At 38.0% G+C, this 25,927-nt stretch overlaps 1 protein-coding gene across 1 annotated transcript in view; it reads right to left on the bottom strand.

Annotated features, from left to right (window-relative positions):
- LOC150095256 (uncharacterized) overlaps nucleotides 1–25,927 on the bottom strand; it is a 500,251-nt gene that overhangs the window by 435,550 nt on the left and 38,774 nt on the right. The window contains exon 5 of the mRNA XM_090410231.1: nucleotides 61–224. Within this exon, the coding sequence (XP_090266357.1) occupies nucleotides 61–224 (164 nt within the window). The remainder of the gene's footprint in view (nucleotides 1–60; nucleotides 225–25,927) is intronic.

The following is a 25,927-nucleotide window of genomic DNA, read 5'->3' as shown; positions in this document are numbered from 1 at the left end:
CTGTTTCAACTTCCATTCAGATTTGCTCTGTATGAACTATGTACTTGAAATTATACTTACTGGTTTATCTCCTGTCAGTGTATAAAATAGTAGAGCTGAAGGTCCAAACACCATAAGTTCATCATCATCATCCTTTGTAACTGGACGTTTATAAACCCACTTAAACAGAATTCCTTCTCGCATAAAATTGACTTCATCAAATGATAAAACACTACATTGTTTTTCTGAAACAGAAAGAGAATTTCAGAATTCCTTTAAACATATCTACATATTGTACATTATTAATATAAAATCTAAAGTATTATTATTACTATTATTATTGTTCTAAGATCCCATGGAGTCAAAGACTCATCGTGTTTGACTTCATGCAGTATGATGAGCTGAGTCATACACACAGTTCATTATACCGCACCTTAAACATACTGAAATTATTTGCAGACACCATACTTTCAGGCAAGACATTCCAATCATTAACAACTCTTCATACAAAAAACCTGCTTCTCACTCCTCTGCTCATACCCTCCTTATACAGCTTCCAGGGATGACCTATGGTTCTCCCCTGATCTCCCACCATTTTCTGTAAAACTTCTTCAACATTGATCCTGTAACAACACCTTACTAAATTGTAGGTCTCTATCATATCACCCCCCTCTTCCTCCTACCCACTAGACCATGTAAATTGCATCTCCTCAATTTTTTCTCATATTCGACATTCCTGAGATAAGAAACTACCTTATTCAGTCATCTCTGGACCTTTCCAACATCTCTTCGTCCTTTTGAAAACCAGGTGACCAAATCTGTGCACAGTGGTCCATGTGTGGCCTAATCAGAGCCTTATACAATGGAACAAGAATCTCCTTACTTCGACAAGTCAATTTTGGCAATGTGTCCCCTAAATTTCAGATCCTTATCTACTATAACTACAAGATCTGTTATTTCCTCCACCTCCAACAATATATCCCCACCAAGTGCAAATTCTACACCCCATCTTTTGTTTCACAAATTTTAAAACCTTACCTTTTGCAACATTGAACTTTCATCCCCATTCCCGTGCCCGTTCACTCAATCTATTCAAGTCCTTGTAAGGCCACAACATCTTCTCTACACTTCATAGTTCTTCCCAACTTTGAATCATCTGCTAACAACTGAATATCCCCATCCAAATCTTTGCCAATATCATTACTATACAAGTTAAACAGTAATAACCCTAAAACAGGCCCTGAGGCACACAACTAATGACCTTCCTTTTCCGGGATATTGCTCCCCCATACACAACTTGATGATACCTATCATATAGCCAGTCTCTGATCCAATGCACTAATCTAATATCCAACCTCATCCGCTCTAGTTTGACTATCAACTTATCATGCAGTAATTTATCAAAAGCCTTTGCAAAATTTAAGTATACTACTGTGTATCCTTCTCCTCTGTCAAATGAAGTCATCACCTTATTGTAATAAGTAGATTACTAAAACATGACCTCCCTTTAGAAAATCCATGCTGTCCATGAAAGATAATGCCATTGTTGTCAACCCAATTCTGGATTCTAGTTCTCTTCAGATTCTCCACCACCTTAACCACAACATCTGACACACTGATAGGTCTGTAATTTGATGCTTGAGTTCTATCACCTCCCTTATGAAACAGCACAATTTTGTTCCCTTCCACGCCTTAGGAACTCAATGCAGTGCAAGACTCATATTAAAAAAATATGTCAAGGCACATGCCAACTCTGAAAAATTCCTTCAAAACATGGTCATGTATATTATCAAGTTCCACAGTCTTATTAACATCAAGTTTGCTCAATTCCCCATATACCTCTTGATCACTCATAGTCAGTCTCTCCTCCTCATCATCAACTGCTCTCAATCTCTCCATGAAGTCACATTCACAAGATTGAAAGACCTTTATGAACTGCTCATTAAGTATCTCCACTATAACTTCTGCAACAGCTGTCTTTATACCATTTTCTCCAATCAATGTCATCCTTCCATAATCATTCTTTTTTTTTTTTTTGCTGAATACATATCGAAAGAACTCATTAGTATTATTTTTGGCTTCATTAGCTAGCTGCTGCGCATATCTCACTTTTGTTACTCTTATCCTTTTTTCTTTACCAACCAAGTCACCCACCTTGCCTGGTCTTTGTAATCCTCATGGAATTGATTACCACTTCTCGTATGCTCCTTCCATAATGCCTTTTTTCTCTGTATTGCACGCTTAATCTCTTCATTCATACATTTCACACCTACCTTATTTAACTTTCTGATCCTTCGGATACATTTAGACATTGCTTCTACTAGACAGTTCTTGAATATCCCCCTCCCAAGCTGATCTCCTTTCCAGCTAACTCCTCAATCCATGCTACACTTGCAAGTGTCTCCTAAGCTCCTCATAATCACCAGCCTTGTAGTTCCACATATACCCTTTTCTCACAGAGGTTCTCACTCTGATGGCAACTACCCTAATAATCACTTCATAGTCACTCTCACCAAATGGAGGGTAATTTGATACCTCATTTATAATTACATTCTCTGATGAGATGATCAAATCCAAAACCCTCGATCCTTGTGTGCCCTTCTGTTACATACTGTCTGAGGTAGTTATCCCTCAAAAACTGAAGAAACTCATTTTCTTTACTTCCAGTTGCTATCTCATCATCCAAGTCTATATTGTCATAATTAAAATTGCCCATAATGATCACCCTTTTCATATTTCCTTGGCTAATTTGATTATACATTTCATAGTCACTACCATCCACATTACCAGGTCTATAACATCATCCAACTAAGTATTTCATTCTATTCACCTCTATCTCACACTATACTGTCTCAAAACCAGTGGCACTATTTCTCCATTTGCGTCTCTACTTTGCATAACTCTTTTCCTATTATCAATAGCACTCCTCTCCCTCCTCCCGCTTTACTTTCACAAAATACATCATCCCCTTCCATCTCTATTCCTGTCAGGATGTCATCCTCATCTAACCATATCTCACTTATTCCAACAATTCTTGGGTGATAGACTCAATTAATGCAACCATTTCATTTGACTGGTTTCTTACACTTCTAGCATATACAAACATAGCAGATGGATCTATAACAAGTTTAGATATCACTTATTTCATGAGACTCCTCCATGCTTAATTTGAGCAATTTCTTTTTCTCCTTTTTCATCTTAGAACCTTCTTCAAATTCAACTTTCCCATAATTATTACTATTATTACAGGCAACTCCAGGGAGTCATTAGACTCATCGAGGGAAGCCCTAAACATCATGTCCACACAACTATACAACATTCTCACAGTATCTATCATACCTTGCCTTGAACTCACTCACCGTCATAGCACCCACAACAGACTCTGGCAGCTTATTCCACTCATTTACCACTCTAAAAGTAAACAACCCAGCTATAACACCCCTGTTAACTACACTCTTGCCCAGCTTTCATAGGTGTCCCCTAGTTCTCCCACCACCAGTCCTGATCTCAAAAATATCCTCTGAATTAATCCTATAGAAACTCTTTAGCAATTTGAATGTCTCAATCATATCTCCCCTTTTCCGCCTATCAACTAATTTCTGCAACCCACAAATCTTCAACCTGTTCTCATATGGTTTATTCCATAGACCTGTTATCATCTTGGTCACTCGCCTCTGGATCCTCTTCACCTCCTCCCCATCAAGAAGGAACCTGGGTGACCAAATCTGGGCACAGTAGTCGAGATGAGGTCTTATCAAGGCTCAGTACAGAAGTACAATAACTTGCTTGTCTCTGCTCGTCAAGGTATTTTTCAACAACCAAGTGAGTTGATGAGCTGATTTAGCTACTTTTGCAAAAGTGCCCCCTAAACTTCATCTCCCTATCCACCAACACTCCCAAGTCCCTGGCCTCATCAATCTCCTGAAGTACAGTTCCACCAATGTGGTATACTGCTGCTAATCTTTTCACCCCAAAATGCATAACCTTACATTTTGTCACATTAAATTGACATCCATTCTCCTTAGCCCAGAACTCCAATCTATTCAAGTCATCCTGCAAGATTTTGACATCTTCTGCATTCACTATTGCCCTACCTAACTTTGCATCATGCAAACAAATGAACTGTTCCTCTTAGATCCTTCCCTATCGTTAATGAACAAATTAAACAGCAGTGGTCCAAGAACAGAACCCTGCAGCACACCACTAGTCACAGGCCATCTTTTGGACTGTACTCCTGAATAAACTACTCTCTGATATCTCTTCATCAACCACCCACCTATCCATCTCACCAACCCTATATCCATTCCCATATGTTGTACTTTACAGATTAGAATTTCATGTGGTATCCTGTCAAATGCCTTAGCCATGTCCAGCAGTATCACTGTAAACCCATTACCCTTATCCAGTTCAGCCGTCACTATGTTATAAAACTTGAGCAAGTTACTGAGGCATGATCTATCCTTCACAAAGCCATGCTGTCCCCCATACAGTATCTCATTTTCATCAATCCATTCCTGTATTTTTCCCCTTGACAACTTTCTCCAAGACCTTGACAACGACTCCTGATATGCTGATCAGTCGGTCATTTGCAACCGTAGTCTTGGATCCTCCTTTATGCAGTGGAACTATTTTCCCCTCTTTCCACACCTTCGGGACTAAACCAGACCCGAGACTCAGATTAAACAACATGGTCAAGGTCACTGATAATTCTTTAGCCACTTCACGCAAGACCCGTGCCGGTATACCATCCAATCCCACAGATGTATTCACATTAAGGTTCTGTAATAGACTATTCACCTCCACTTCATTCATCAGAATTCCCATTTAAACTAATGGTTCCTTCATTTTTTCAATGTCACCACCTGGATGATATACTTTTGCACAGTGCTTGCTCAGTAACTGCACTATATCGACTGATTCGGTGACCTCCTTACCATCGTCATTCCTTAAAATCATTTTGCCGTGTACAGTTTTTTTTTTTTTTTTTTTGCTTGCAGCATATTGAAAGAACTGTTTGTGGATTCTCTTTAGCTTGCACATAGCTAGTTTCCTTTCATAATCCGCTTTTGCTTTTTTTACCACACTCGTTACCCTTCTGGCCTGCACTTTATATCATTCGTGTGCCTGTAGGTCACCTCTTTCTTTAAATTCCCTCCACAGTTGTTTCTTTTTTTGCAGTTCAAGCTTAATGGTGTTATTCATCCATTTAACCCCTACTTGTTTTATAATCCCAGGTCATTTTCTTCCCTTTTTATCTACATACGCATTCACTTTCTCTTGGAACATCGACTTTTCTCACACTGTGCTCCCCTGTCCATCCTGAGGCTCCCCGTTTCCCTGTCTGTCTTGCACACCTGTTCTCTCATCTTTATACTCATGACAGTCATGTCTTCATTCATAAAAACCTCTTCAATCTTTCCTGCCTTACTCTCCCGTTCTTCCACATCGCTTCCTACTTGATCAGATTCATTCTCTGCACTAAGTTCTCTACCTTCCAGCCATAGTCTCTCCAAGTGAGTCACACCAAAAAACATTTAAATGCAGTCCATCACTCTTATACAGTTCACTTCATCCTTCAAATTCATTCCAAACATTAACAAACTGCACTCCTTTCTCCTCACACATTTCCTAACATATCATTCATAATTCAGAGAAGAGGGATACACAGTAATATACTTAGATTTCACAAAGGCTTTTGATAGATTACTGCATGATAAGTTGATAGTCAAAACTAGAAAGGATGGGGACGGATAATAGATTATTGCATATCAAAATCAATTACTGCATTGGTATCAGCAAGTTGTGCATGCGGGGAGCAATATCCAGGAAAAGGAAAGTCACTAGTGGTCTACCTCAGGGGTCTGTTTTACAGCCGCTACTGTTTAACTTGTATATTAATGATATTGGTGAAGATTTGGATGGAAATATTCAGTTGTTTGCAGATGGTGCAAAGTTGGGACAAACCATGAAGAATAGCAGATGTTGTGGCCTTACAAGAAGACTTGAATAAATTGAGTGATTGGGCACGGGAATGGGGATGCGAGTTCAATGTTGCAAAATGTAAGGTTTTAAAAATTTGGGAAACAAAGATGGGATGTAGAATTTATGCTTCGTGAGGATATATTGTTGGAGGCGGAGGAAATAAGAGATCTTAGAGTTACAGTGGGTGCTTTCTGAGTGCTGTATACAATCCATTAAGCCTCGAACATGATGTCCTCAGCAGTTAAGCCTCTACACACGGGTTTTAGTGGATAAGGATTTGTAATTTAGGGGACACATTGCCAAAATTATGAAGACAACACAGAGACTTCTGGGAATGATGTGAAGGACACTGATTTGTAGAAGTAGGGAGATTCTTGTTCCATTGTATAAGGCTTTGATTAGGCCACACATGGGACTATTGTGCCCAGATTTGGTCACCTCGTTTTCAAAAGGACAAAAAGATGTTGGAAAGGGTTCAGGGGTGACTGACTAAGGTAGTTTCTGACCTCTGGAATGTTGAATATGAGGAAAGATTGAGATGCAATTTACAGTCTGGTGGATAGGAGGAAAGGAGGAGGTATGATAGAGACCTACAAGTTAGTAAGAAGTTGTTATAGGATCAATGCTGCAGAAGTTCTACAGAAAAGAGTGGGAGATCAGAGGAGAACCAGATGTCATCCCTGAAAACTGTATAAGGAGGGTGTGTGTGAGAGTGTGAGCATGAGAAGAAGGTTTTTTGTATGAAGAGTTGTTAATGATTGGAATGCCTTGCCTGAGAGTGTGGTATCTGCCGAGAATTTGAGTGTGTTTAAAGCATGGTATGATGAGCTGTGTGTATGATAAAAAGTACCTCCTAGATGAATCTTTGACTCCATGGGGGTCTTGGGTAGTAATAGTAATAGTAATCATAATAATAATAATAACAATAATTCTTGCTCTCCACCTCATCTCACCACTATCATACCTGATCAGCACGCTTACTACCTTTCCTATCACACTCCTATCTTTTATCTGTCTCAACAACTTCCTGATATCCAATCTAACATGTTCTTTGTTCCCAGTCAACTCATTTGTCCCTATTACAACTACTGACTCATTTGCTTGCTTACTTCTCAAATCTCTACTCATTCTACCTTCAGAAAAACAAACTTTGTGTATCCTCTTGTTCAGAACACCTTTATTAATTGAATCACCATACAACGCCAAGTGCAGGTCTTTCGTTACCTCTTTTATAACAATATTATTCGTTTTCATCATTTTCACTCTTCCATACATATCTCGAATTCTCTTAACTTCATTCTGTATCCATTTCATCTCTTGCCTTATCTTAACCAACTCAGCTTTCAAACCTTGCCTCAAGTTTTTGCTCTCATTCACTCTGAATTTTGTTGACATCCATACACGCTTTCGCAGTCAATGCCGCTCGCCACCTTACCTTTAACTGCACTTTGTTTTTTAACTTCTGCTACATTCGTATCACTTTTGTCTTTCTTACCATCAATTGTTAAGTTTCTCAGATTGCTCATTCTCTTTTCAAAACTTTTTTTACCATATTTTCGCTGCTCTTTTACACTGTCCTTCTTTCTATCACATGAGCACTCATCCTCCTTGCAGCATTCTTGCTACTAGGACTTTCAGTTATGAACATATTAGCACTCATCAAGTCCTCATTCGGCTCACACTTTGCACACACCCTTCTTCCATCTGCATTAAATATCCACAATTTACCTATATAATTGAACAAATACATATAGCACATTTCACAAAACGACTGAAATCAAAATTAAATTACTGCATGGACAAAGTCACCACCATCTTTCCTTCACTGGTTACTATACTAAGCTCTAATTTTAATGAATCCATAACCAAACTTAAACAAAAAATCCCACATACTAATAACACTGCAAGCACACAACTTTTACAGCAACTCTTACTCATAAACACACACTTATTTAAAATTAATGATTCCAAAAAACTTATTTCGGAGCCTTCTTTACACACCACTACTTCTCTTGCAACACAAGTATACCATACTATGAATTCCATTTTAAAGTAACCTTCCATATTAACAACCTTTGCCTGGAATATACCCTTGTTCCTAGGCTAAATTATTCATCAATCTGTGTAAGGAACACTACTGTCACCAGAAAGAAATAAGTATCTTAAACAGTCTGGATACTAAACTAGCTTTTAGTTGTGATGGTATCCCTCACCTTCAGCTTGACATAAGAGATGTGCTCCTGAACTAATACTTGTCCTTTTTCATGTTGATGATATATTATACTTAGCTAATGTCTACTCCATAGCATCAAAGCAAGCACACATTTAGTCCATTCCGAAAAAAAAAAAAATGGATATAACTGTCTGCCATCCTACTATCATTCTACTGCTCTCCCAGTGCTATCTAAAGTAATGAATACAAAAATATATCAAAATTAATTAAAATAGAAAAAATCCTTTAGCACACCTTCAAGAACTGGAAGCTGTAGTCATTGAGGAATACTTTGTAGAAAAGATTGTTCCATAGAATTGAGGTAGATGTGGTGAAAAATGACTGGGAGTAGCAGAATCAGTGAGTCAACAATTCAACAACAAAAGTATATTGTGCAGCTTTTTCTTGTGTCTCTGCAGATTTGGCAGCGACAACCTTTTAACATGGTGAACATGACAGATGCTAGTTCTGCTGAATAGCATCAATGGAAATATCTGTAAAAGAGATATAATGCAGAAACAGGCTGTCTGTGAAAGAGGGATTGCAATCAACTCTCTTCTAAACAGCATCAATAATTTTTAGACAGATTTTAGGTGAACTACTACAAATATAATGCTTCCGTAGTGCAATTGGAAGAACGACGGTACGTTGTGCCCTTCAATTGGAAAAAGCCTAAGTTCGATTCTCGTTGTGATGGGAGGAACCTTTATATGGATTCTTTTGATTGAAGGTGAGTTAGCCAATCTCATACAGAGGTAGCAGGGTTTTTCCCTCCCAGAAACTAGGGTTTTTCATCCTGCATACGGACATCGGCCCTTCAGAACACATGCAATTTACAGACAAAAAACTGGTGGTGGTGAGCAGCGGATGGCATTGACGTTGATGATGATGATGACAGTAGTAGAGGTTTGGTGGATGGAGGTGGAGATAGAGAATTGTAGAGTAGGTGTCCTCCCTCAATGAGTCTTTGGACTCCTTGAAGGTGTCACGAAATGATGATGATGATGATGATAATAATGTCAGAGCAGTATTGCAGGGATGGGTGGATTTGGTATTTATACAGAGTAAGAAACTTTACAGATGAAAAGCATTTCTTGAGTGAAAAGGATACCAAGTTTTTTAGAAACTGATAATATGCTATAGAAGTGATGTAATTATTCCAGGAAAGGCTAGAATTAAGAGTCAGTCGAAGAACAGAGATCTAGTCTCAATTGTTAGGTTGGCCATTATCAACAAGTGAGGACAGAAGAACTAAGGCTTTTTCATGAGAAAAAAAAAATTGTGTTTTGGAAGCATTGAAGGTGACTGGGTTGTCAACACCCACAGTCACCTTCAAATGGATGATGTGCAGACCAGTATTTAAGACAATTATTGTAGATGATCATGTAACGGGGAGTCTTTAATTCCATGGGGAGTCTTGAGGTATAATATTAATAATAAATTTGGATGTTTGAGAACAGCAAAGTTTATCATATGAATAGAATGAGTGAAGAGTGCTATCATCAGCAAAACTGTGAATATGGTTTAAGGTCAGTGAAAGTAGATCATGGTTTGGTGGTGTGGGCATCTTAATCGAATGGAAGAAGGAAGAATAGCAAAAACTGTATACAAAAGCCAGAAAATAGGAAAAAGAAACATAGGCAGACCCAGGAAAGGTTGGCAAAAGGAAATTAAAGAAAAATGGGAAAAGAAGGGAATGAACTGGAAAGAAGCAAAACAACAAGCCTTGGACAGGACGGCATGGAACTCTCTTTGGCAAAATCTCGAAGCTTAAAAGCACAAGAGATCATAGACGAAGAAGAAGAAGAAAGTATATCATTTATGTATATGAAGAAGATTGATGAAATATAAGCCTTGAGGAACATGTGTATTAATAGGAAAATCATGAGAGAACACATCCTCTGCTATTACATGCGGTGAATAACCAGATCAACGGCACAGTCAACTCTGTTACACATTTCTTTCTAAAATATATAGCAATATATTATCTATTCCTACAGCACATCACTGTGACATGATAAGCAGAGATGTAAGTGCTCAATAAGTAGTTCTACTATACGATGAATCTTCTGAAATCATGGAGATACTTATATAGCAATAATGATATCTTCTGAAGGGTAACTTTGCTACCATTACAATCCAGCAATATCATGAATTCCCATACATTTTCCTTTGCATGTTAAGCTCAACAGACTGCCATGGCCAAGTAACTTGACTTCTTAGAATCCTAATTAGTGCTCTGATAGTAATAGTAAATCATGTGTGTGTGTGTGTGTTCGTGTTCTGACCAGTTTGCCTGTTTTGTGAGAAGAAAAAACCTGGATGTTCATGTTTTTTTTTTTCATAGCTTAGTCAAAAAAACTAACTTTTCGACTGAGCTATGAAGACTGTATTGCCCCCCCCCCTCTGTAATTACTTTCCTCTTGGTTGCAAGTAACAGAATAATTTCCTTTAACTTCCTTTTGGTTATTTTCCTCTTGGTTGCAAGTAACAGAATAATTTCCTTGAACTTCCTTGGATTGACTGGCTAATTTCTTCCCTTATAGTTCTTTTTATTTTTTATTTCACTGCCATGCTTGTTGCTTTTTATGACTCATGCAATCATTGCCTGTTGTCTCACATTTCCCTCAAGAAGAACTTTTTTTTCATAGGCTGCTTGCCTAATTTCAATGCTCATCCATTTCACTCCGACCTTATTTCTCTACCAGTCTCTTATCAGATGTCAGACATGTTCTCTTTTCCTCACAGTTCATCATCCAATAGTGATATTCACCTGCATACACATCTCTTTTTTTAATTGAAACTCAGTCACCTCCCAAGTAAGCACCTCATATCACTCTGACCAGACAGTCAGTGTTGATATGAGGTACTTCATTCACACCTACTACAGATCCTGTAAGGCCATCACCAAATCCCCTGTAGAGCCTATATATGACTGCTGCTTCCACTGCATGCTGCCAAAGGTAGTTATCAGAAACACATCAAAATTCAATACTGTATTTCTTGTATCGCTTATACTGTATGGCTTCCATGCACTCCTCCTGCTCCTTCCAATGTATATTCCCATAATTAAACTCTTCAGTTAGGATTTCATTTCTTATGTGCCCAATCAAGCAAAGGAATTTTGCCCAACTGAGCACAATCACTACTCTGTTATTAACAGCACTTTCCCTCCCTCCTACCCTATCTCCTCCTTTTCTCCTTCAAATTCTCCCATATAATTCTATATTCTTCTATTTCCATTCTCTCCTGTGTAGTACCATTATCAGTTAACTAAGTTTTGCTTTACCAATTATTCTGACACAAAAGATCTCAGTAACTGCCATAAACTCAGCTCTTATTTCTTTTACTCCTTGCACTATTACATAAATATGAATTAGTCCACATGAAATCACATAAATCCCACCCATGTCATTATTTTCCTGTCCTTTATGAGTCAACAACCTTCCATTTTATCATTATTCTTCCATACTTCTACAGATATGACCAATCCAATTTTTTTATACATACACACATGTATATATAGATATAGATGTGTGTGTGTGTGTGTGTGTGTGTGTGTGTGTGTGTGTGTGTGTGTGTGTGTGTACGTACACAATTTACCAATAATTGTCCAGACACTTTAGCAATTTAAAATCTATAATATCGGGTATGACCACCTTTGGCTTTGATCACCTTCTGCACCCTTTGAAGGATGCTTTCCACCAACGTGTGGCAGACATCAGGTGGAATTTGTCTCCATTCCTCCATCAAAGCAGCACTGAGTTCAACAATAGATTGAGAACATGCTGCTCTGGACCTCAATTGCTGCTCCAATTTGTCCCACAGATGTTCAATTGGGTTGAGATCAGGGCTCAGCAGTCATTTAACACCCATCTCTTCATACCATTCCATAGCTTTAGTAGCTTTGTGGAATAGGGCATTGTTGTCATGATAGTAACACTGGTCTGTTCCATAAAAACTCCACAGTGTAGGCAGTACATGATTATCCAGAATATCAAAGTACTCCGCTGCCTTCATGGAACCAGTGGTCCTACTCCAAACCAACTGAATGCACTCCACATCACTACTCCTCCACCACTAAACTTTACTGTGGGTACAACACACTATGCGGTTTAGTTCACTAGGCGGCTTCCACATCCACACCATGCCATCAGACAGGAAACAATTGTTCCAGAGTACCACTTTCTTCTGGTCAGTTTCCCAGTTCCCACACTCGTGGCACCAGGCCAGACGAACTGCCTTGTTCTTTGTTGTGATGTTTGGCTTATGTTCTGCTGCTCTTCCATGAAACCCAGTAAATGAAGTTCTTTTTGTATATAGTATTAGTACACATCAGTGGCAGCTCGTCCATAAGGACTGCAGGGCTGCCATTATGGACGAGCACTGAGTATACTAGTGAGTAGTACTGGCTAATATACTCAATGCTGGAGCTGCATTCAGTGCAGCCCTGCAGTTGAGTCGGTTTTAACACCCTCCTGTCCCTGTCAGTCATTTTCGGCAGTTGCCCTTGGTGTTTTCCTGCACTAGTGATGCCAGAACGTCTCCATTTGATGATCACATTGCCAACCATTGATTTTGGATGCTCCAGTTGAGCAGCAAAGGCACGTACAGACATGCTACCAATGTGACAGCCCACAATGACACCTCTCTCTCATTGAAGTCACTGAGTTCATGTCTTGTTGCCATACCACCTGTATTTAACTGCTATGATGAAATACTGCTTCCTACTATCTGCACACCAGTTTTTATGTTATTTACAGGCCTGGAATATTCCATAACTTTAAATAAGAGGTATCCAGACAATTACTGTAGATAGTGTGTGTGTATATATATATATATATATATATATATATATATATATATATATATACAATGCTTTTTTTGGGGGGGGGATAGTACACAACAGTACAGCATAATCACACCTTCATTTAACAGTGACACTTGACACACAGATGAAATATCATTTTATTCAACTTTTCATGCTAGCAAAGAATGCATACTGGAACCTATTATTCTCCAAAAAAAAAAAAAAAACCACTGTACATATATATATATATAATCCCCACACAAGAGAGGTCCTAGGACCTATGACAAAAGAGTGCCATGCGTGAGCAAGTGCTTAGAAATAAGAAAATAATTTGCCAATATGTCTCTTGTAATCACTTTGAAGAAGATGAAGGCACGTACAGACATGCTACCAATGTGACAGCCCACAATGACACCTCTCTCTCATTGAAGTCACTGAGTTCATGTCTTGTTGCCATACCACCTGTATTTAACTGCTATGATGAAATACTGCTTCCTACTATCTGCACACCAGTTTTTATGTTATTTACAGGCCTGGAATATTCCATAACTTTAAATAAGAGGTATCCAGACAATTACTGTAGATAGTGTGTGTGTGTGTATATATATATATATATATATATATATATATATATATATATATATATATATATATACAATGCTTTTTTTTTTGGGGGGGGGGGATAGTACACAACAGTACAGCATAATCACACCTTCATTTAACAGTGACACTTGACACACAGATGAAATATCATTTTATTCAACTTTTCATGCTAGCAAAGAATGCATACTGGAACCTATTATTCTCCAAAAAAAAAAAAAAAACCACTGTACATATATATATATATAATCCCCACACAAGAGAGGTCCTAGGACCTATGACAAAAGAGTGCCATGTGTGAGCAAGTGCTTAGAAATAAGAAAATAATTTGCCAATATGTCTCTTGTAATCACTTTGGAAAAGGGGTATAGGGAAGACAGCTGCAAAGAGCAGAGGCACGAGGAATGAAAGTGGAAGATGCTTCCACTTTCATTATATACACATTCACAATAACTTGACAAAAAACATGACACAAAAACGTTACATAAAAAGGCTTATCATTTTTTATATATAAGGTAGATATATATATATATATATATATAAATAAATAATGTAATCTATACAATGTAATATAAGGCAGAGACAAACAGGTTATTATTTCTCTTTATCGAGCCTTGATAACACCCCATCTAGACTACTGCAAGCAGATTTAGTCACTTGGGTATCTTGACAATTAAGAAGAGGTGGAGAGGATCCAGAGGTGAGCAACCAAGATGGTCCTAGATCTATGGAATGAACCCTATGCGAACAGATTGAAGATTTGGTTGGCAGAAAATGATTGACAGGTGGATAAGGGATGATATGATTGAGACACAAATTACTGAAGAGTTTTTTACAAGATTAATACACAGGAAAATTTTCAGAACAGGTCTGTGGATGAGAGAACTAGGTAAACTGGTTTCCAAGGAAACTGAGTAAGAGTGTAATTAGCAAGGATGTTAAAACTTAATTTTTTGCTTGGTGAATGAGTGGAATAAGTTGCCAGAGTCTGTTGTGAGTGCCATGACTGTGAATGAGTTCAAAGCAAAGTATGATAGATACCATGCAAATGTTGGATATTGCTTGGCATGATGTTTAGGGTCTCCTAAGGACTCCATGGAATAGCCTGCAATAATAATTATTATTTTATATATATATATATATATATATATATATATATATATCATGTCCATGCGGTTAGCCTAGTGGCTATGTGCTTCGCAACCATTTGCCTGGGGAAGGAGTGTCCTAGGTTCGATTCCTGTCGACAACATGAGGAGCTGAAGGATCTTCCTCAGCTATAACCAAGTTAGCCAGTCTTGGGTGTAGAGAGCAGGGTTTTTCTGCCAGTTCATCTGGGGGTTTTCATCCTGCAAGCAGGCAAACTGGCCCCGTGAACACACAGGATATAGTACAGCAAGGAAGGCAATGAGAAACCAACTTGCTCATAATCATATCCCTAGTATGGTAGCATATAGCTACCCCACCAGCCGTAAGGCAGAAGGGAAAAAAAAAAATATATATATATATATATATATATATATATATATATATATCATACATTCCGTAGATACCATATAGTCAAAAATTGAATCCTTGTGCTGTTATATCAGGTAAGCCTGATATAACAGCACAAGGTTTGCCTGATATGCAGCAAATTTAGAAATTTTTGGTGTATTTGATTTTGTCCCATAAATACCGTTATTTGCAGGTCTGCACGGAAACAACGAAGAGACACAATGGAGAGGAATCACACTCCTCAACACAGACCAAAAAATTTAACTAACATTATTTCTGAAAGAGTACAGAAACGCATAACCCAGAGCATATCCAAATCCCAAACCTGCGGAATAAAAGGCCGAAAAATAGAGGACAATATCCTGCAAGTTCGATGTATATATGAGCACTACCAGGCAACACAACAAACCACGCTTACTGGTAGGTCTCGACATTGAAAAGGCCTTTGACTCAGTGAATTATCGTTACCTAAATGAAGTCATCAAAGCCTCAGGTTTTGGGAAAAAATTCAGAATCTGATTTCAAATATTTACACCACAGCAGAGTCGCGCCTAATCATAAACAAGAAACGGTCTGCACCGGTTAAAATTAAATGCTCGGTCAGACAGGGAGACAGCCTCTCAATCAATACTTACTGTCTAAGATATGGTACCTCATGAACAATACTAACTACAACGGTCAAGAAGTAAACAGAATACACAGTGAGTACGCAAAATTCATCTGGGGTTCCAAATACGAACCCACCAGAAGATCCACAATATTCCATGACATTGAAGCGGGAGGGCTTGGCTTAATAAACGTACACCTAAAAACGCTAAGTGCGAGAGCAAAAATTATAGAGAGAGCTTACACAGAGGAAAAAGTGTGGAGTGCATATATAATATAGTATATGCAGAAGATAATGCCTGACAAAGTAATGTGTTCCCTTCCGCATTCGAGTGGCAAAACACCAAGAATTTTCCACAAGATTACGGAAGGCTACAACTTTATCAATAAATACATAGGAATAAACAAATTCTTGAAGATGAGATCTAAAGCAGCACACATCAATGCACAGTTATACCACCACCACAACAACACCGGGAGATTGAAAGAGGGACATTAAGACTATCAAATGCACTAAAAAAGCTTTCAATCTGCCCATAAATCCAAAATTAAAAACTTATTACAAAGTACACCACACTTGTTTGCCCACCAAAATATATGCATAGCAAAAGGGATCCCCCAACTAGAAACACTTTACCACTTAATGATGTACTGCCCTCACACCTCCCAAAATTGGAACATGGTTCAAACATTGTTAAACGAAGGTAACATTAACACAACTAAAGCAATCGTCATCATAACAACAATGTACTCGATTTGGACATACAGATGCGACAAAATTTACGGAAGGGAAACAGGACCAGACATACTCAGGAAAATAAATAACATATTAAAAGATACAATCACAAAAAAAAAAAAAAAAACAGAAACAAAATAACAAAACACCAATGGCGGAAAATAAGTCTCATCTCAGAATTCGAAGAACAACTGCAAATCATTGAAATAAAGGACCCAACATAAATAAATACATAAACAAACCCATACACGACCTTTTGTAGAACGCGAAAGGATAAAATATATATACATAAGCGAATGAAAAACATATTCTACACTTTCTCATTAAGCTGTTTAACCAATTGTACATTGATTGCTTTATACTATAATTAGTTGTATTTTTGAGCAATGATCAACTATAGAGGTTGTAGTTTAGTTTTATGTATCAAAATTATCAATGACATTACGACAGTCTATATAGTGGAAGAGTGTGACGACACTCTACTGATCTGCTGGGTAATCTCAACTCTCTGCCAAAATGTAACCCTCTCTCTTATGTTAAAGCAACACTGCATATGTATATACAGAGTTGCAATCCAAAAGAGATAGTAATGGTGGAATAAACCATGTAATGATGTACTGCAAAAACAAATTTTAAAGTAATTATATGTAAAGAATATGTATGATATGTAAAGTAATTACCCAAAGAATGGTGAAGTAGTCTAGGTGGAAATAGACTGAGCATGTTATAGTGTTGTATATGAAAATAAAATATCAATGTAAAACCATTGTATATAGAAAAAAACATCGTATGTATGTAAACAGCAATTTATTTCCTTAGATAAGATAATAGCATTGCATCAAATCAATATGTAACTTATGCTGTATAAAGAGAAAGGACTGCTCAAAGTATTTTAAGGACTTTAGGCGGAAATATCCTCTGAGCATGTTATAGTGTTGTACATGAAAATGAAATATCAATGTAAAACGCTTCCTTTGAAAAGCATGCTACGTACATATTGTATATATATTTATTCTGAATGTATATAGGTGCTTTGGTTTAATAAATATTGGTTAGCCTAGTGGCCATGCGCTTCGTAACCATATGCCCGGGGAAGGAGTGTCCTAGGTTCGATTCCCATCAACGATGTGAGAGCCAGAACTTTCTTTCTCACCCATAACAAAGTTAGCTGGTCAGAGTTTTTACCTTCAAGTTTATCTGGGGTTTCTCATCCCGCAAACCGGGCGCCCGTGAACATCAAAAATACATCCTCCCCCCCCCCCCCTGCGGCAGGCCAGTTGTACAGTACTAACAAAAGTCGCATCAGTAACACGCGGATCCTGCATTCGAAGCGGGATAAACGCGCAAAGGAAGATGAAATACCGTCATCTGCAGATTGGATGAACCAGTAGGGAATTCGATGCAATTGTCTTGTCTTGATTTTTCGATTTTCAGTTATTAGGTAACGGTTCAACGTTTAGATAATCGTTACATCTGATGTTCAAACAAAAACATCATGCTTAAGTATTATACGTGACTTCTCGAAGGAATCTAAGGACTCATCTTGAAGTCACACTACTCCACTAAATATAAATATAAATATAATATATATATATATATTTTTTTTTTTTTTTTTTTTTTATAAAAAAAATTGAATGACTAGAACTGGAATCGAGAGAAATCATCTTCAATCCTGTTCATCTATATAACAACTTAAGCTAAACCTCCCAGATAGTCATTCAGCTGTAATCATGTACTGGCGTTCACGTGATGCAGCAAGCACGCACTCTCCCAACAATGCAACAAATGAAAAAACAGCTTCAAATACAACTACAACGTAATCATGCTAATTATGTATAAAGACTGTCTATGTTGTTCATAGTCTTTTAACCCTCAGTGTTTAGTGTTTTTTCTTTTATAATGTCACCTGAAGAAGGCTGTTACAGGCCGAAACTAGTAGTGTGTTTATATTAAAACCTTTTTAATTAAATCTCGGTTCTAGTCATTCAATTTTTTTCATAAAACTATGTATGTTAACCGAGTCAATGATCATTCGGTCATATATATATATATATGAAAAAAAAAACACCACTGTGAAGATTGGCTAACTCACCTTCATTTGAAAAATCCCATTTAAAAATTCCTCTCGTCAGTACGAGAATCAAACTATGTTTTGTTTTGTTTTTTTTCTCAATCGAAGAGCGCAATGACCAAGTGTTCTTCCAGTTGCGCTCTGGAGACATAATGTCTATCTATATCTATTCCAAACGCAATAGATAAAGATAGGTGATCCACCTGTTCCCAAATAAACATATCCTCACTGGACATTATCTTCTCTTCCCTACTTGGAACGGAAGAAATCAGAACAATAGGTAATCTTCTAACGAAGAATTTAAAGTTGAAAAACTCTTGAATAGCTCCCAAAGCAAACTCAGAGCACCAGCAAGTTAAACTATCAGTCACAAAAGCCTTTCCTTATCTCACAGAAGTGCAAAGCATCCAAATTCCCATCACCAATTCACAAATGCCTACACCTAATTTCCACTCACACCAACGCCACTCGCTTCTCTATCTCTCTTACCCACCAATTACAGGAAAATTTTCTGCCTTCTATCACTGGATTCAGCCCTCCCACCTGCATCCGCCTCGCCACAACCATGCGTGCCATCCAACTTAAAGCGGAACCTTCCATATGAGACTGCAAGCATGAAATCAAATCTAACTCGGAAACTGGTCTAAGATAGCCTTAGAAAATGTTCCTCTAGTGGACAACTAGAAATGAGCTTAGATCTTTCTTTGAACGAACAATGCCCTCGTGTGTTTCTCCACCTTGTCGTGGGGGGGGGGGGATTGCGCATTCAAGTGATCCTTTATGTTATACCCGCAGTAATAATTAAACTTGTATCAAGTAATCTTTGCTGGGTGAACTTAACTTAATATCAATCCAAGCCTTACAATAATGAGTTTCGAATAAGTCCATGAAATGTGAAAAGCTCGTAGAGTTGAGGCATTTCAAGAACTTATACATGAATTAAATAGATATAAAATGGATATATCACCAATACAAGAGACATAATGGACAGAAGTAAGTAAGTAATTTGAAGAAAAAGAACCTTTTCCTACTTTATGGTGGAAACAACTTTGATAAACATGAATTTGGTAAAGATTTTTCCATTAAGAAAAAAGGAGGCCATCGCTGATCGAATTTGAAGCTTTCAATGAAAGAATGAGCAAGCTAAGAATATCAGCAAAATTCTTAAAGAAAACCGTTATTAATGTACACACATTTACAGAAGCTGCAGAGATTTTAATTAAAAAAAATCGGAAAAGGATAAGCATAATAATTATTTGACACCGAAGCCTTCATGATGAAACAAGAATTAATGGAGAAAGAACAATTAATTTGGACACATCCAAAAATGTAGGAATAAGCAACACTATGCTTATGAGGAAGAATATATATACAATCAAACATGGAAATCTGAGGGTCATACATTCAATCAAATGGACCATATCATAATCAGTAAAAGACAAAGGAATTGCAAGCAGAATATCCGGTGCTTCAGAGCAGCTGAGTGTAATAATTGGCATTTTCTAATTGGTACTATTCTTAAGTTTAAAATAAACAGTAAATATTTTTCAACACATGCAAATTCAACTGAGATACACATACAATATAAGCAAACAGAAGATATAAGATAATGAGTGTGAATTAAAACAGAAACAGGAAAATATGCAGCTGGAAGAGAATGAAAATACTGAAAACATCTAGAACCGTAGCAAGAATATCATTAAATTACAGCAAAAATCTCAATTGGAATTCAAAGTAAAATACAGTGTAAAACACGGTTTAATGAAGAATGTGAACTGGCAGTAAAGAAAAAAAAAAAAGATAAAAGTATTTGGCTTAATAATCCAACTGACATTCATTCTGCTCACAGATGCAAAGAGAACAGCAAGGAAGCCATTAAAATAATCAGACAATATAAACGAAAATTTTTACTTGAACAGACTGAAGAAATCGAGAAATATTTCATAGTAAATAATCCGAAAATTTTTCTCATCATCATCATGCTTTGTCAAGGATTCAGGCCTAGAGTGGCCTGTTCCGGCCTTAGAAGTTATCGTTGAATCTCTTAAGAGGACGTCCTGGTTTCCTTTTTCCTAATACTACTTCTTCTTGAGTATTCTGCAATTGAGCACGTTTTCTCTTAGTAGCAGAAACTTTCCTTCAACTCTCTTCTGTTCTGAGCCCTCTCTTTCAAGGTTGCGTACCTGTCTCCATTGAGCATGTCATTCTAGCATTGTTTTCCTTACTCTTCCTCTAGGTCTTTTCCCGTCTATTTTTCCTTCGATGGCATCTCTGATGATTCCACTCCCTCTCAGGATATGTCCGATCCAGTTTCCCTTGCTTCTTTTTATCCTTCTTAACAGACTTCTTTCTTCTTCTACTCTTTTTAAGACCTCTTCATTAGTTATTATATCTGTCCATTTGATTTTTTCCATCCTTCTCCAAATCCACATCTCAAAGCTTTCCAAAATCTTAATTCTTCTTTCTTCAATGTCCAAGTTTCAGCTGCATAGAGGGCAACACTCCACACATAACATTTTATTAGTTTTTTTTTTAGGTTTCTGTCCATTGTACTTTTGAATAAATTCCATTTTCTATTAAAGGCATCTCTTCCCATCGCTATTCTTGCTTCTATGTCATTTTTACTTCCATCACTGCTAATAACATTTCCTACATATTTAAATGTCTTTACATGATTCAATTTTTCCCCATTTATTCTGATATCCATATTTGCCTCTTTCCTTGCTATTTTCATTGCCTTTGTTAATTTTCATTCCATAATTAATACAGGATTCCAGTAATTTGTTCAACAGATGTTATAGTCCTGTTTCAGTATTTGATAGTAATGTCTTGTCATCTGCATATCTTATTGCAAATATCTGTCTAACTCCAATCTTTATTCGTTCTTCCAAATTCTCCAGCGCTTCTTTTAACATTGCTTCGGAATACTTGTTAAACAAAATTGGTGACAGAGCAGCCTTGTCTTACTCCTCGTCCAATGATACCTGGTTCTGTTGTATCCTATTTGCAGGGGAGAATCTCCATGTTTGCTGCGCAAGCTCATTAATTGAGAAAGAAGTAATATTTATTTGTTAATAAATGCATGATTTTATAAGCATTCCATTTAGGCTTTTATTTTTGTAGACAGAAGATCTTAAGCTTGCGTTGTGTATCGAAGGCCGATGATTGCTCATCTAGTCAAAGCTACCTTGGTTTGCTCAGTTGTAGGAGCTTCCAGGTCCTCGCAGCATCACTGTGATTTCATGCGCGCATATAGCCATTTCACATCGTCTCACTCCGTTGCTTAAACACAGCTCATACGCAGTCAACGTAGCTCTAGCCAGTGAGCTTCGGCCAGCCTTTGCAAGTGTGCGTGTTGTTTTGGAAAATTAAGTTACAACCAACTTTTTATGAGGATGTTATTGACCAGTTCATAAAGAAGAACTGTAGAGTAGAATTTGTATTCAAGTAGCTAAATTGAAAAAGATAGAATATCATTTGTAAAATAAATGTTGTATTTGTATGATTAAATGTACATAAATTTCTAAATATATAGTTTTAAATGATCAATAATTCATTATTCCGCTAATCAGACTTCAATCACACCTCTCACTCCCTGAATGATAACAAGAGCAAGCGTGAATTTCAAGGACCAGCATTCGTCCCTGCCTATATGTCTCTCACCATGGCAGTTTGTCCCATATATAGTGAAATAATTAGCCTTCTGTCTTTCCAATCTATAGCAATCTTTTCCATTACTTCCACCATCTTACATTTTACAAAGTCAAAAGCTTTTTCAAAATATATATAACAGATATTAACTTCCAGACTTCTTTCACTTACTATTCTTAACAGTCCAATCGCATCTCTTTTTCCCCTACCCTTCCTGAAACCAAACTGATCTTCTCCAAGAAATTCTTCCACTTTAGATGCAATTCTTCGTTTTAAGATTCTCATAAGGTTGAAGGTTAAGTCTTTATGGTTGAACCTTATGAATTCTCATAAGGTCAAGTCTTTATGGTTGAAGAAAGCCAGAATTGCCAGAATGTGAGTGAAAATAGTGGCTTGATAGAGAATTGCGATGTACAAGATGGCAATGAGAGCGGTGATCTAAGAAAGAGTGAAAGCAACCATACTGAGAGAGAAAATGGTTTAAATGATAAAAATAATGAGGAATTATTTTTAGGAAGTGAGATCGCTAGGTTGCACGCAGTGATACAAAATGCGCAGCGGCAATTAGAGCACCTGCAAAACTCTTTCCAGAGTGATTCGGCTAACGTAAAAAAACAGTGCAAGAATGAGAGAGTTTCTGAAATGAAGGAAAGAGTGTTGTATGGTGACTCGTCATTAAGAGGGGTGATAGATGGCAGTGTAACTAAATCATACTTACCGGGTGCGAAATTTAAGGATGTAAGTGAGAGTATTAGAGTGCAAAAACAGAGGGTGAAAGAATTAATAATTGTGGCAGGTACGAATGAATTGAAAGGTGATAAATTTTCTATGAGAGAGGACTTGAAAGTATTGTTAAAGGTAGCGAAAGAAAAGAGTGACAGAGTTAGAATGGTTAGTCTGTTGCCGCAGTATGACAGAGAGGAGTTTAGGAGGAGGGCCATAATCGCAAATGACATTATGCGTAGGTTATGCAGACGGTGTGGTGTGGAATTCGTGGACGTGTGGAATGAGTTTGAAGGGCGAAAGGACTTATACAAGATGGATGGCCTGCATTTGAATGGACTTGGTGTGCAGAGACTGGAAAGAATGTTGCTGAATGAAGTGAAAATGGATGTGCAAAACCAGGGAAACTAGAACTACCAAGGAGTGTGTGTGGGGGGGGGGGGGTGGATATGCGGACATCAGTGAGACAGATGAAGAGGGAGGACGAATATGTGGGAAGAAGGGTCATGCAGATGGATGTGCAAGGAAGGCGGAAGCGTGGGCGGCCAAAGAAGAGATGGAGGGAGCTGGTAGAAGAGGACTTGAAGATGAAGAACTTGGATGTGGTGACAGCCCAAGACAGGAAGGTGTGGAGGAGACTCATAATAAACAGTGACCCCACTTAAGTGGGAGAAGCTGCAGAAGAAGAAGAAGTGAGACAGATGAGTGTAAGAATGTATATAATGTACCCGAGCCAGCACTAAGGACAAAAAATGGGAATGGGTCATTTAGAATAATGTATCAATATAGGGGTGGGACTAAGGGATCACTGCATTTCATGTATACTAATGCCAGGAGTATTAGGAACAAGAAGGAAGAATTTTTGGCCTTGATTGGCTCTTCCTGGCCACAGGTTATTGGCATTAGTGAAACATGGCTGACGGAAGAAGATATAGTTAGTGGGATAGAATGTGTAGGTTATAGTGTGTTTAGGAGGGGCAGAGAGAATAAAATGGGGGGAGGGGTATTATTGATGATAGCTGATGAACTGCAGCCAAGGAGAATTGAAGTTGTATCGCAGGATAGTGAATGGAGCTCATTTGAGGCTATTTGGTGTGAGATTGAGACTGGCAGAATAAAATATACAGTTGGGTGCTGCTATAGACCAGGTGATGGAATAGATGGTGGAGATAGTATGCATAGGGAAATTGATGAAATGAGTGGAAGGAGGGTAATTATTATGGGGGATTTCAACTATGGTAACATTGATTGGAAGGAGGAGAGGACACATGTGAGGAAGGAAAAGGATTTTATTCAATTATTAAGGGATAACTATCTGAGACAGCATGTAATTGAAAATACTAGGGATGTGAGAGTGCTTGACCTGGTAATAGCATCTGAGAATTTGACTGTAATAAATATGATCATGTTGCCACCTATTCGTGAGAGTGATCATAAGGTCTTGACCTGGGAGGTGGCTAAAGGTGTGGAATTTTCGATTAAGACAGGGTATAAGTGGAATTACCGTGCTGGCAAGTATGACAAGCTTAGGAGATTGCTTGGATCAGTGCCATGGCATGTACAACTGCAAGGGCTGGACGTCGATAGAGCATGGGACGTGGTCAAGGAGCATTTACAGGAGGTAATGGCTGATTGTATACCTAGGGTCCGAATAGTAAAACAAGTAGGGGTTAAATGGATGAATAACACCATTAAGCTTGAGCTGCAAAAAAAGAAACAACTGTGGAGGGAATTTAAAGAAAGGGGTGACCTGCAGGCACACGAACGGTATAAAGTGCAGGCCAGAAAGGTAACGAGTGTGGTAAAAAAAGCAAAAGCGGATTATGAAAGGAAACTAGCTTTGCAAGCAAAAGAGAATCCAAAACAGTTCTTTCAATATGCTGCAAGCAAGAAAAAAACTGTACACGGCAAAATGATTTTAAGGAATGACGATGGTAAGGAGGTCACTAAATCAGTCGATATAGAGCAGTTACTGAGAGCGCACTTTGCAAAAACATATCATCCAGGTGGTGACATTGAAAAAGTGAAGGAACCATTAGTTTATACGGGAATAGTGATGAATGAAGTGGAGGTGACTAGTTTATTACAGAACCTTAATGTGAACACATCCGTGGGATTGAATGGTATACCGGCACGGGTCTTGCGTGAAGCGGCTAAAGAATTATCAATACCCTTGACCATGTTGTTTAATCTGAGTCTCAGGTCTGGCTTAATCCCGAAGGTGTGGAAAGAGGGGAAAATAGTTTCACTGCACAAAGGAGGATCCAAGACTACGGTTGCAAATTACCGGCCGATCAGCATATCAGGAGTCGTTGTCAAGGTCTTAGAGAAAGTAGTCAAGGGAAAAATACAGGAATGGATCGATGAAAACGAGATACTGTACAGGGGACAGCATGGCTTTGTGACGGGTAGATCATGCTTCAGTAACTTGCTCAAGTTTTATAACAAGGTGATGGCTGAACTGGATAAGGGAAATGGATTTACAGTGATACTGCTGGACCTGGCAAAGGTCCAGCAGTATCACTGTAAATGGTATCCTGTCACCGTTTGACAGGATACCACATGGAATACTAATTCGTAAACTACAACATATGGGAATGGATATAGGGTTGGTGAGATGGATAGGTGGTTGGTTGATGGAGAGATATCAAAGAATAGTTTATTCAGTAGAGTCCAAAAGACGGCCTGTGACTAGTGGTGTGCCGCAGCGTTCTGTTCTTGGACCACTGCTGTTTAATCTGTTCATTAAGGATATAGGGAAGGATCTAAGTGGAACAATTCATTTGTTCGCTGATGATGCAAAGTTGGGTAGGGCAATAGTGAATGCAGAAGATGTCAAAGTCTTGCAGGATGACTTAGATAGATTGGAGTTCTGGGCTAAGGAGAATGTCAATTTAATGTGACAAAATGTAAGGTTAAGCATTTTGGGGTGAAAAGATTAGCAGCAATATACCACATTGGTGGAACTGTACTCCAAGAGATTGATGAGGCCATGGACTTGGCAGTGTTGGTGGATAAGGAGATGAAGTTTAGGGGGAACTTTTGCAAAAGTAGCTAAAT

This window comes from Typopeltis vanoorti, chromosome 20 (genome assembly GCF_054136105.1).
Source record: "Typopeltis vanoorti isolate ZY-2024b chromosome 20, IOZ_Tvanoo_1.0, whole genome shotgun sequence".
NCBI lineage: Eukaryota > Metazoa > Arthropoda > Arachnida > Uropygi > Thelyphonidae > Typopeltis > Typopeltis vanoorti.
The sequence above is the reverse complement of the archived record's forward strand: the minus strand, read 5'-3'. Positions and strand labels throughout refer to the sequence as shown.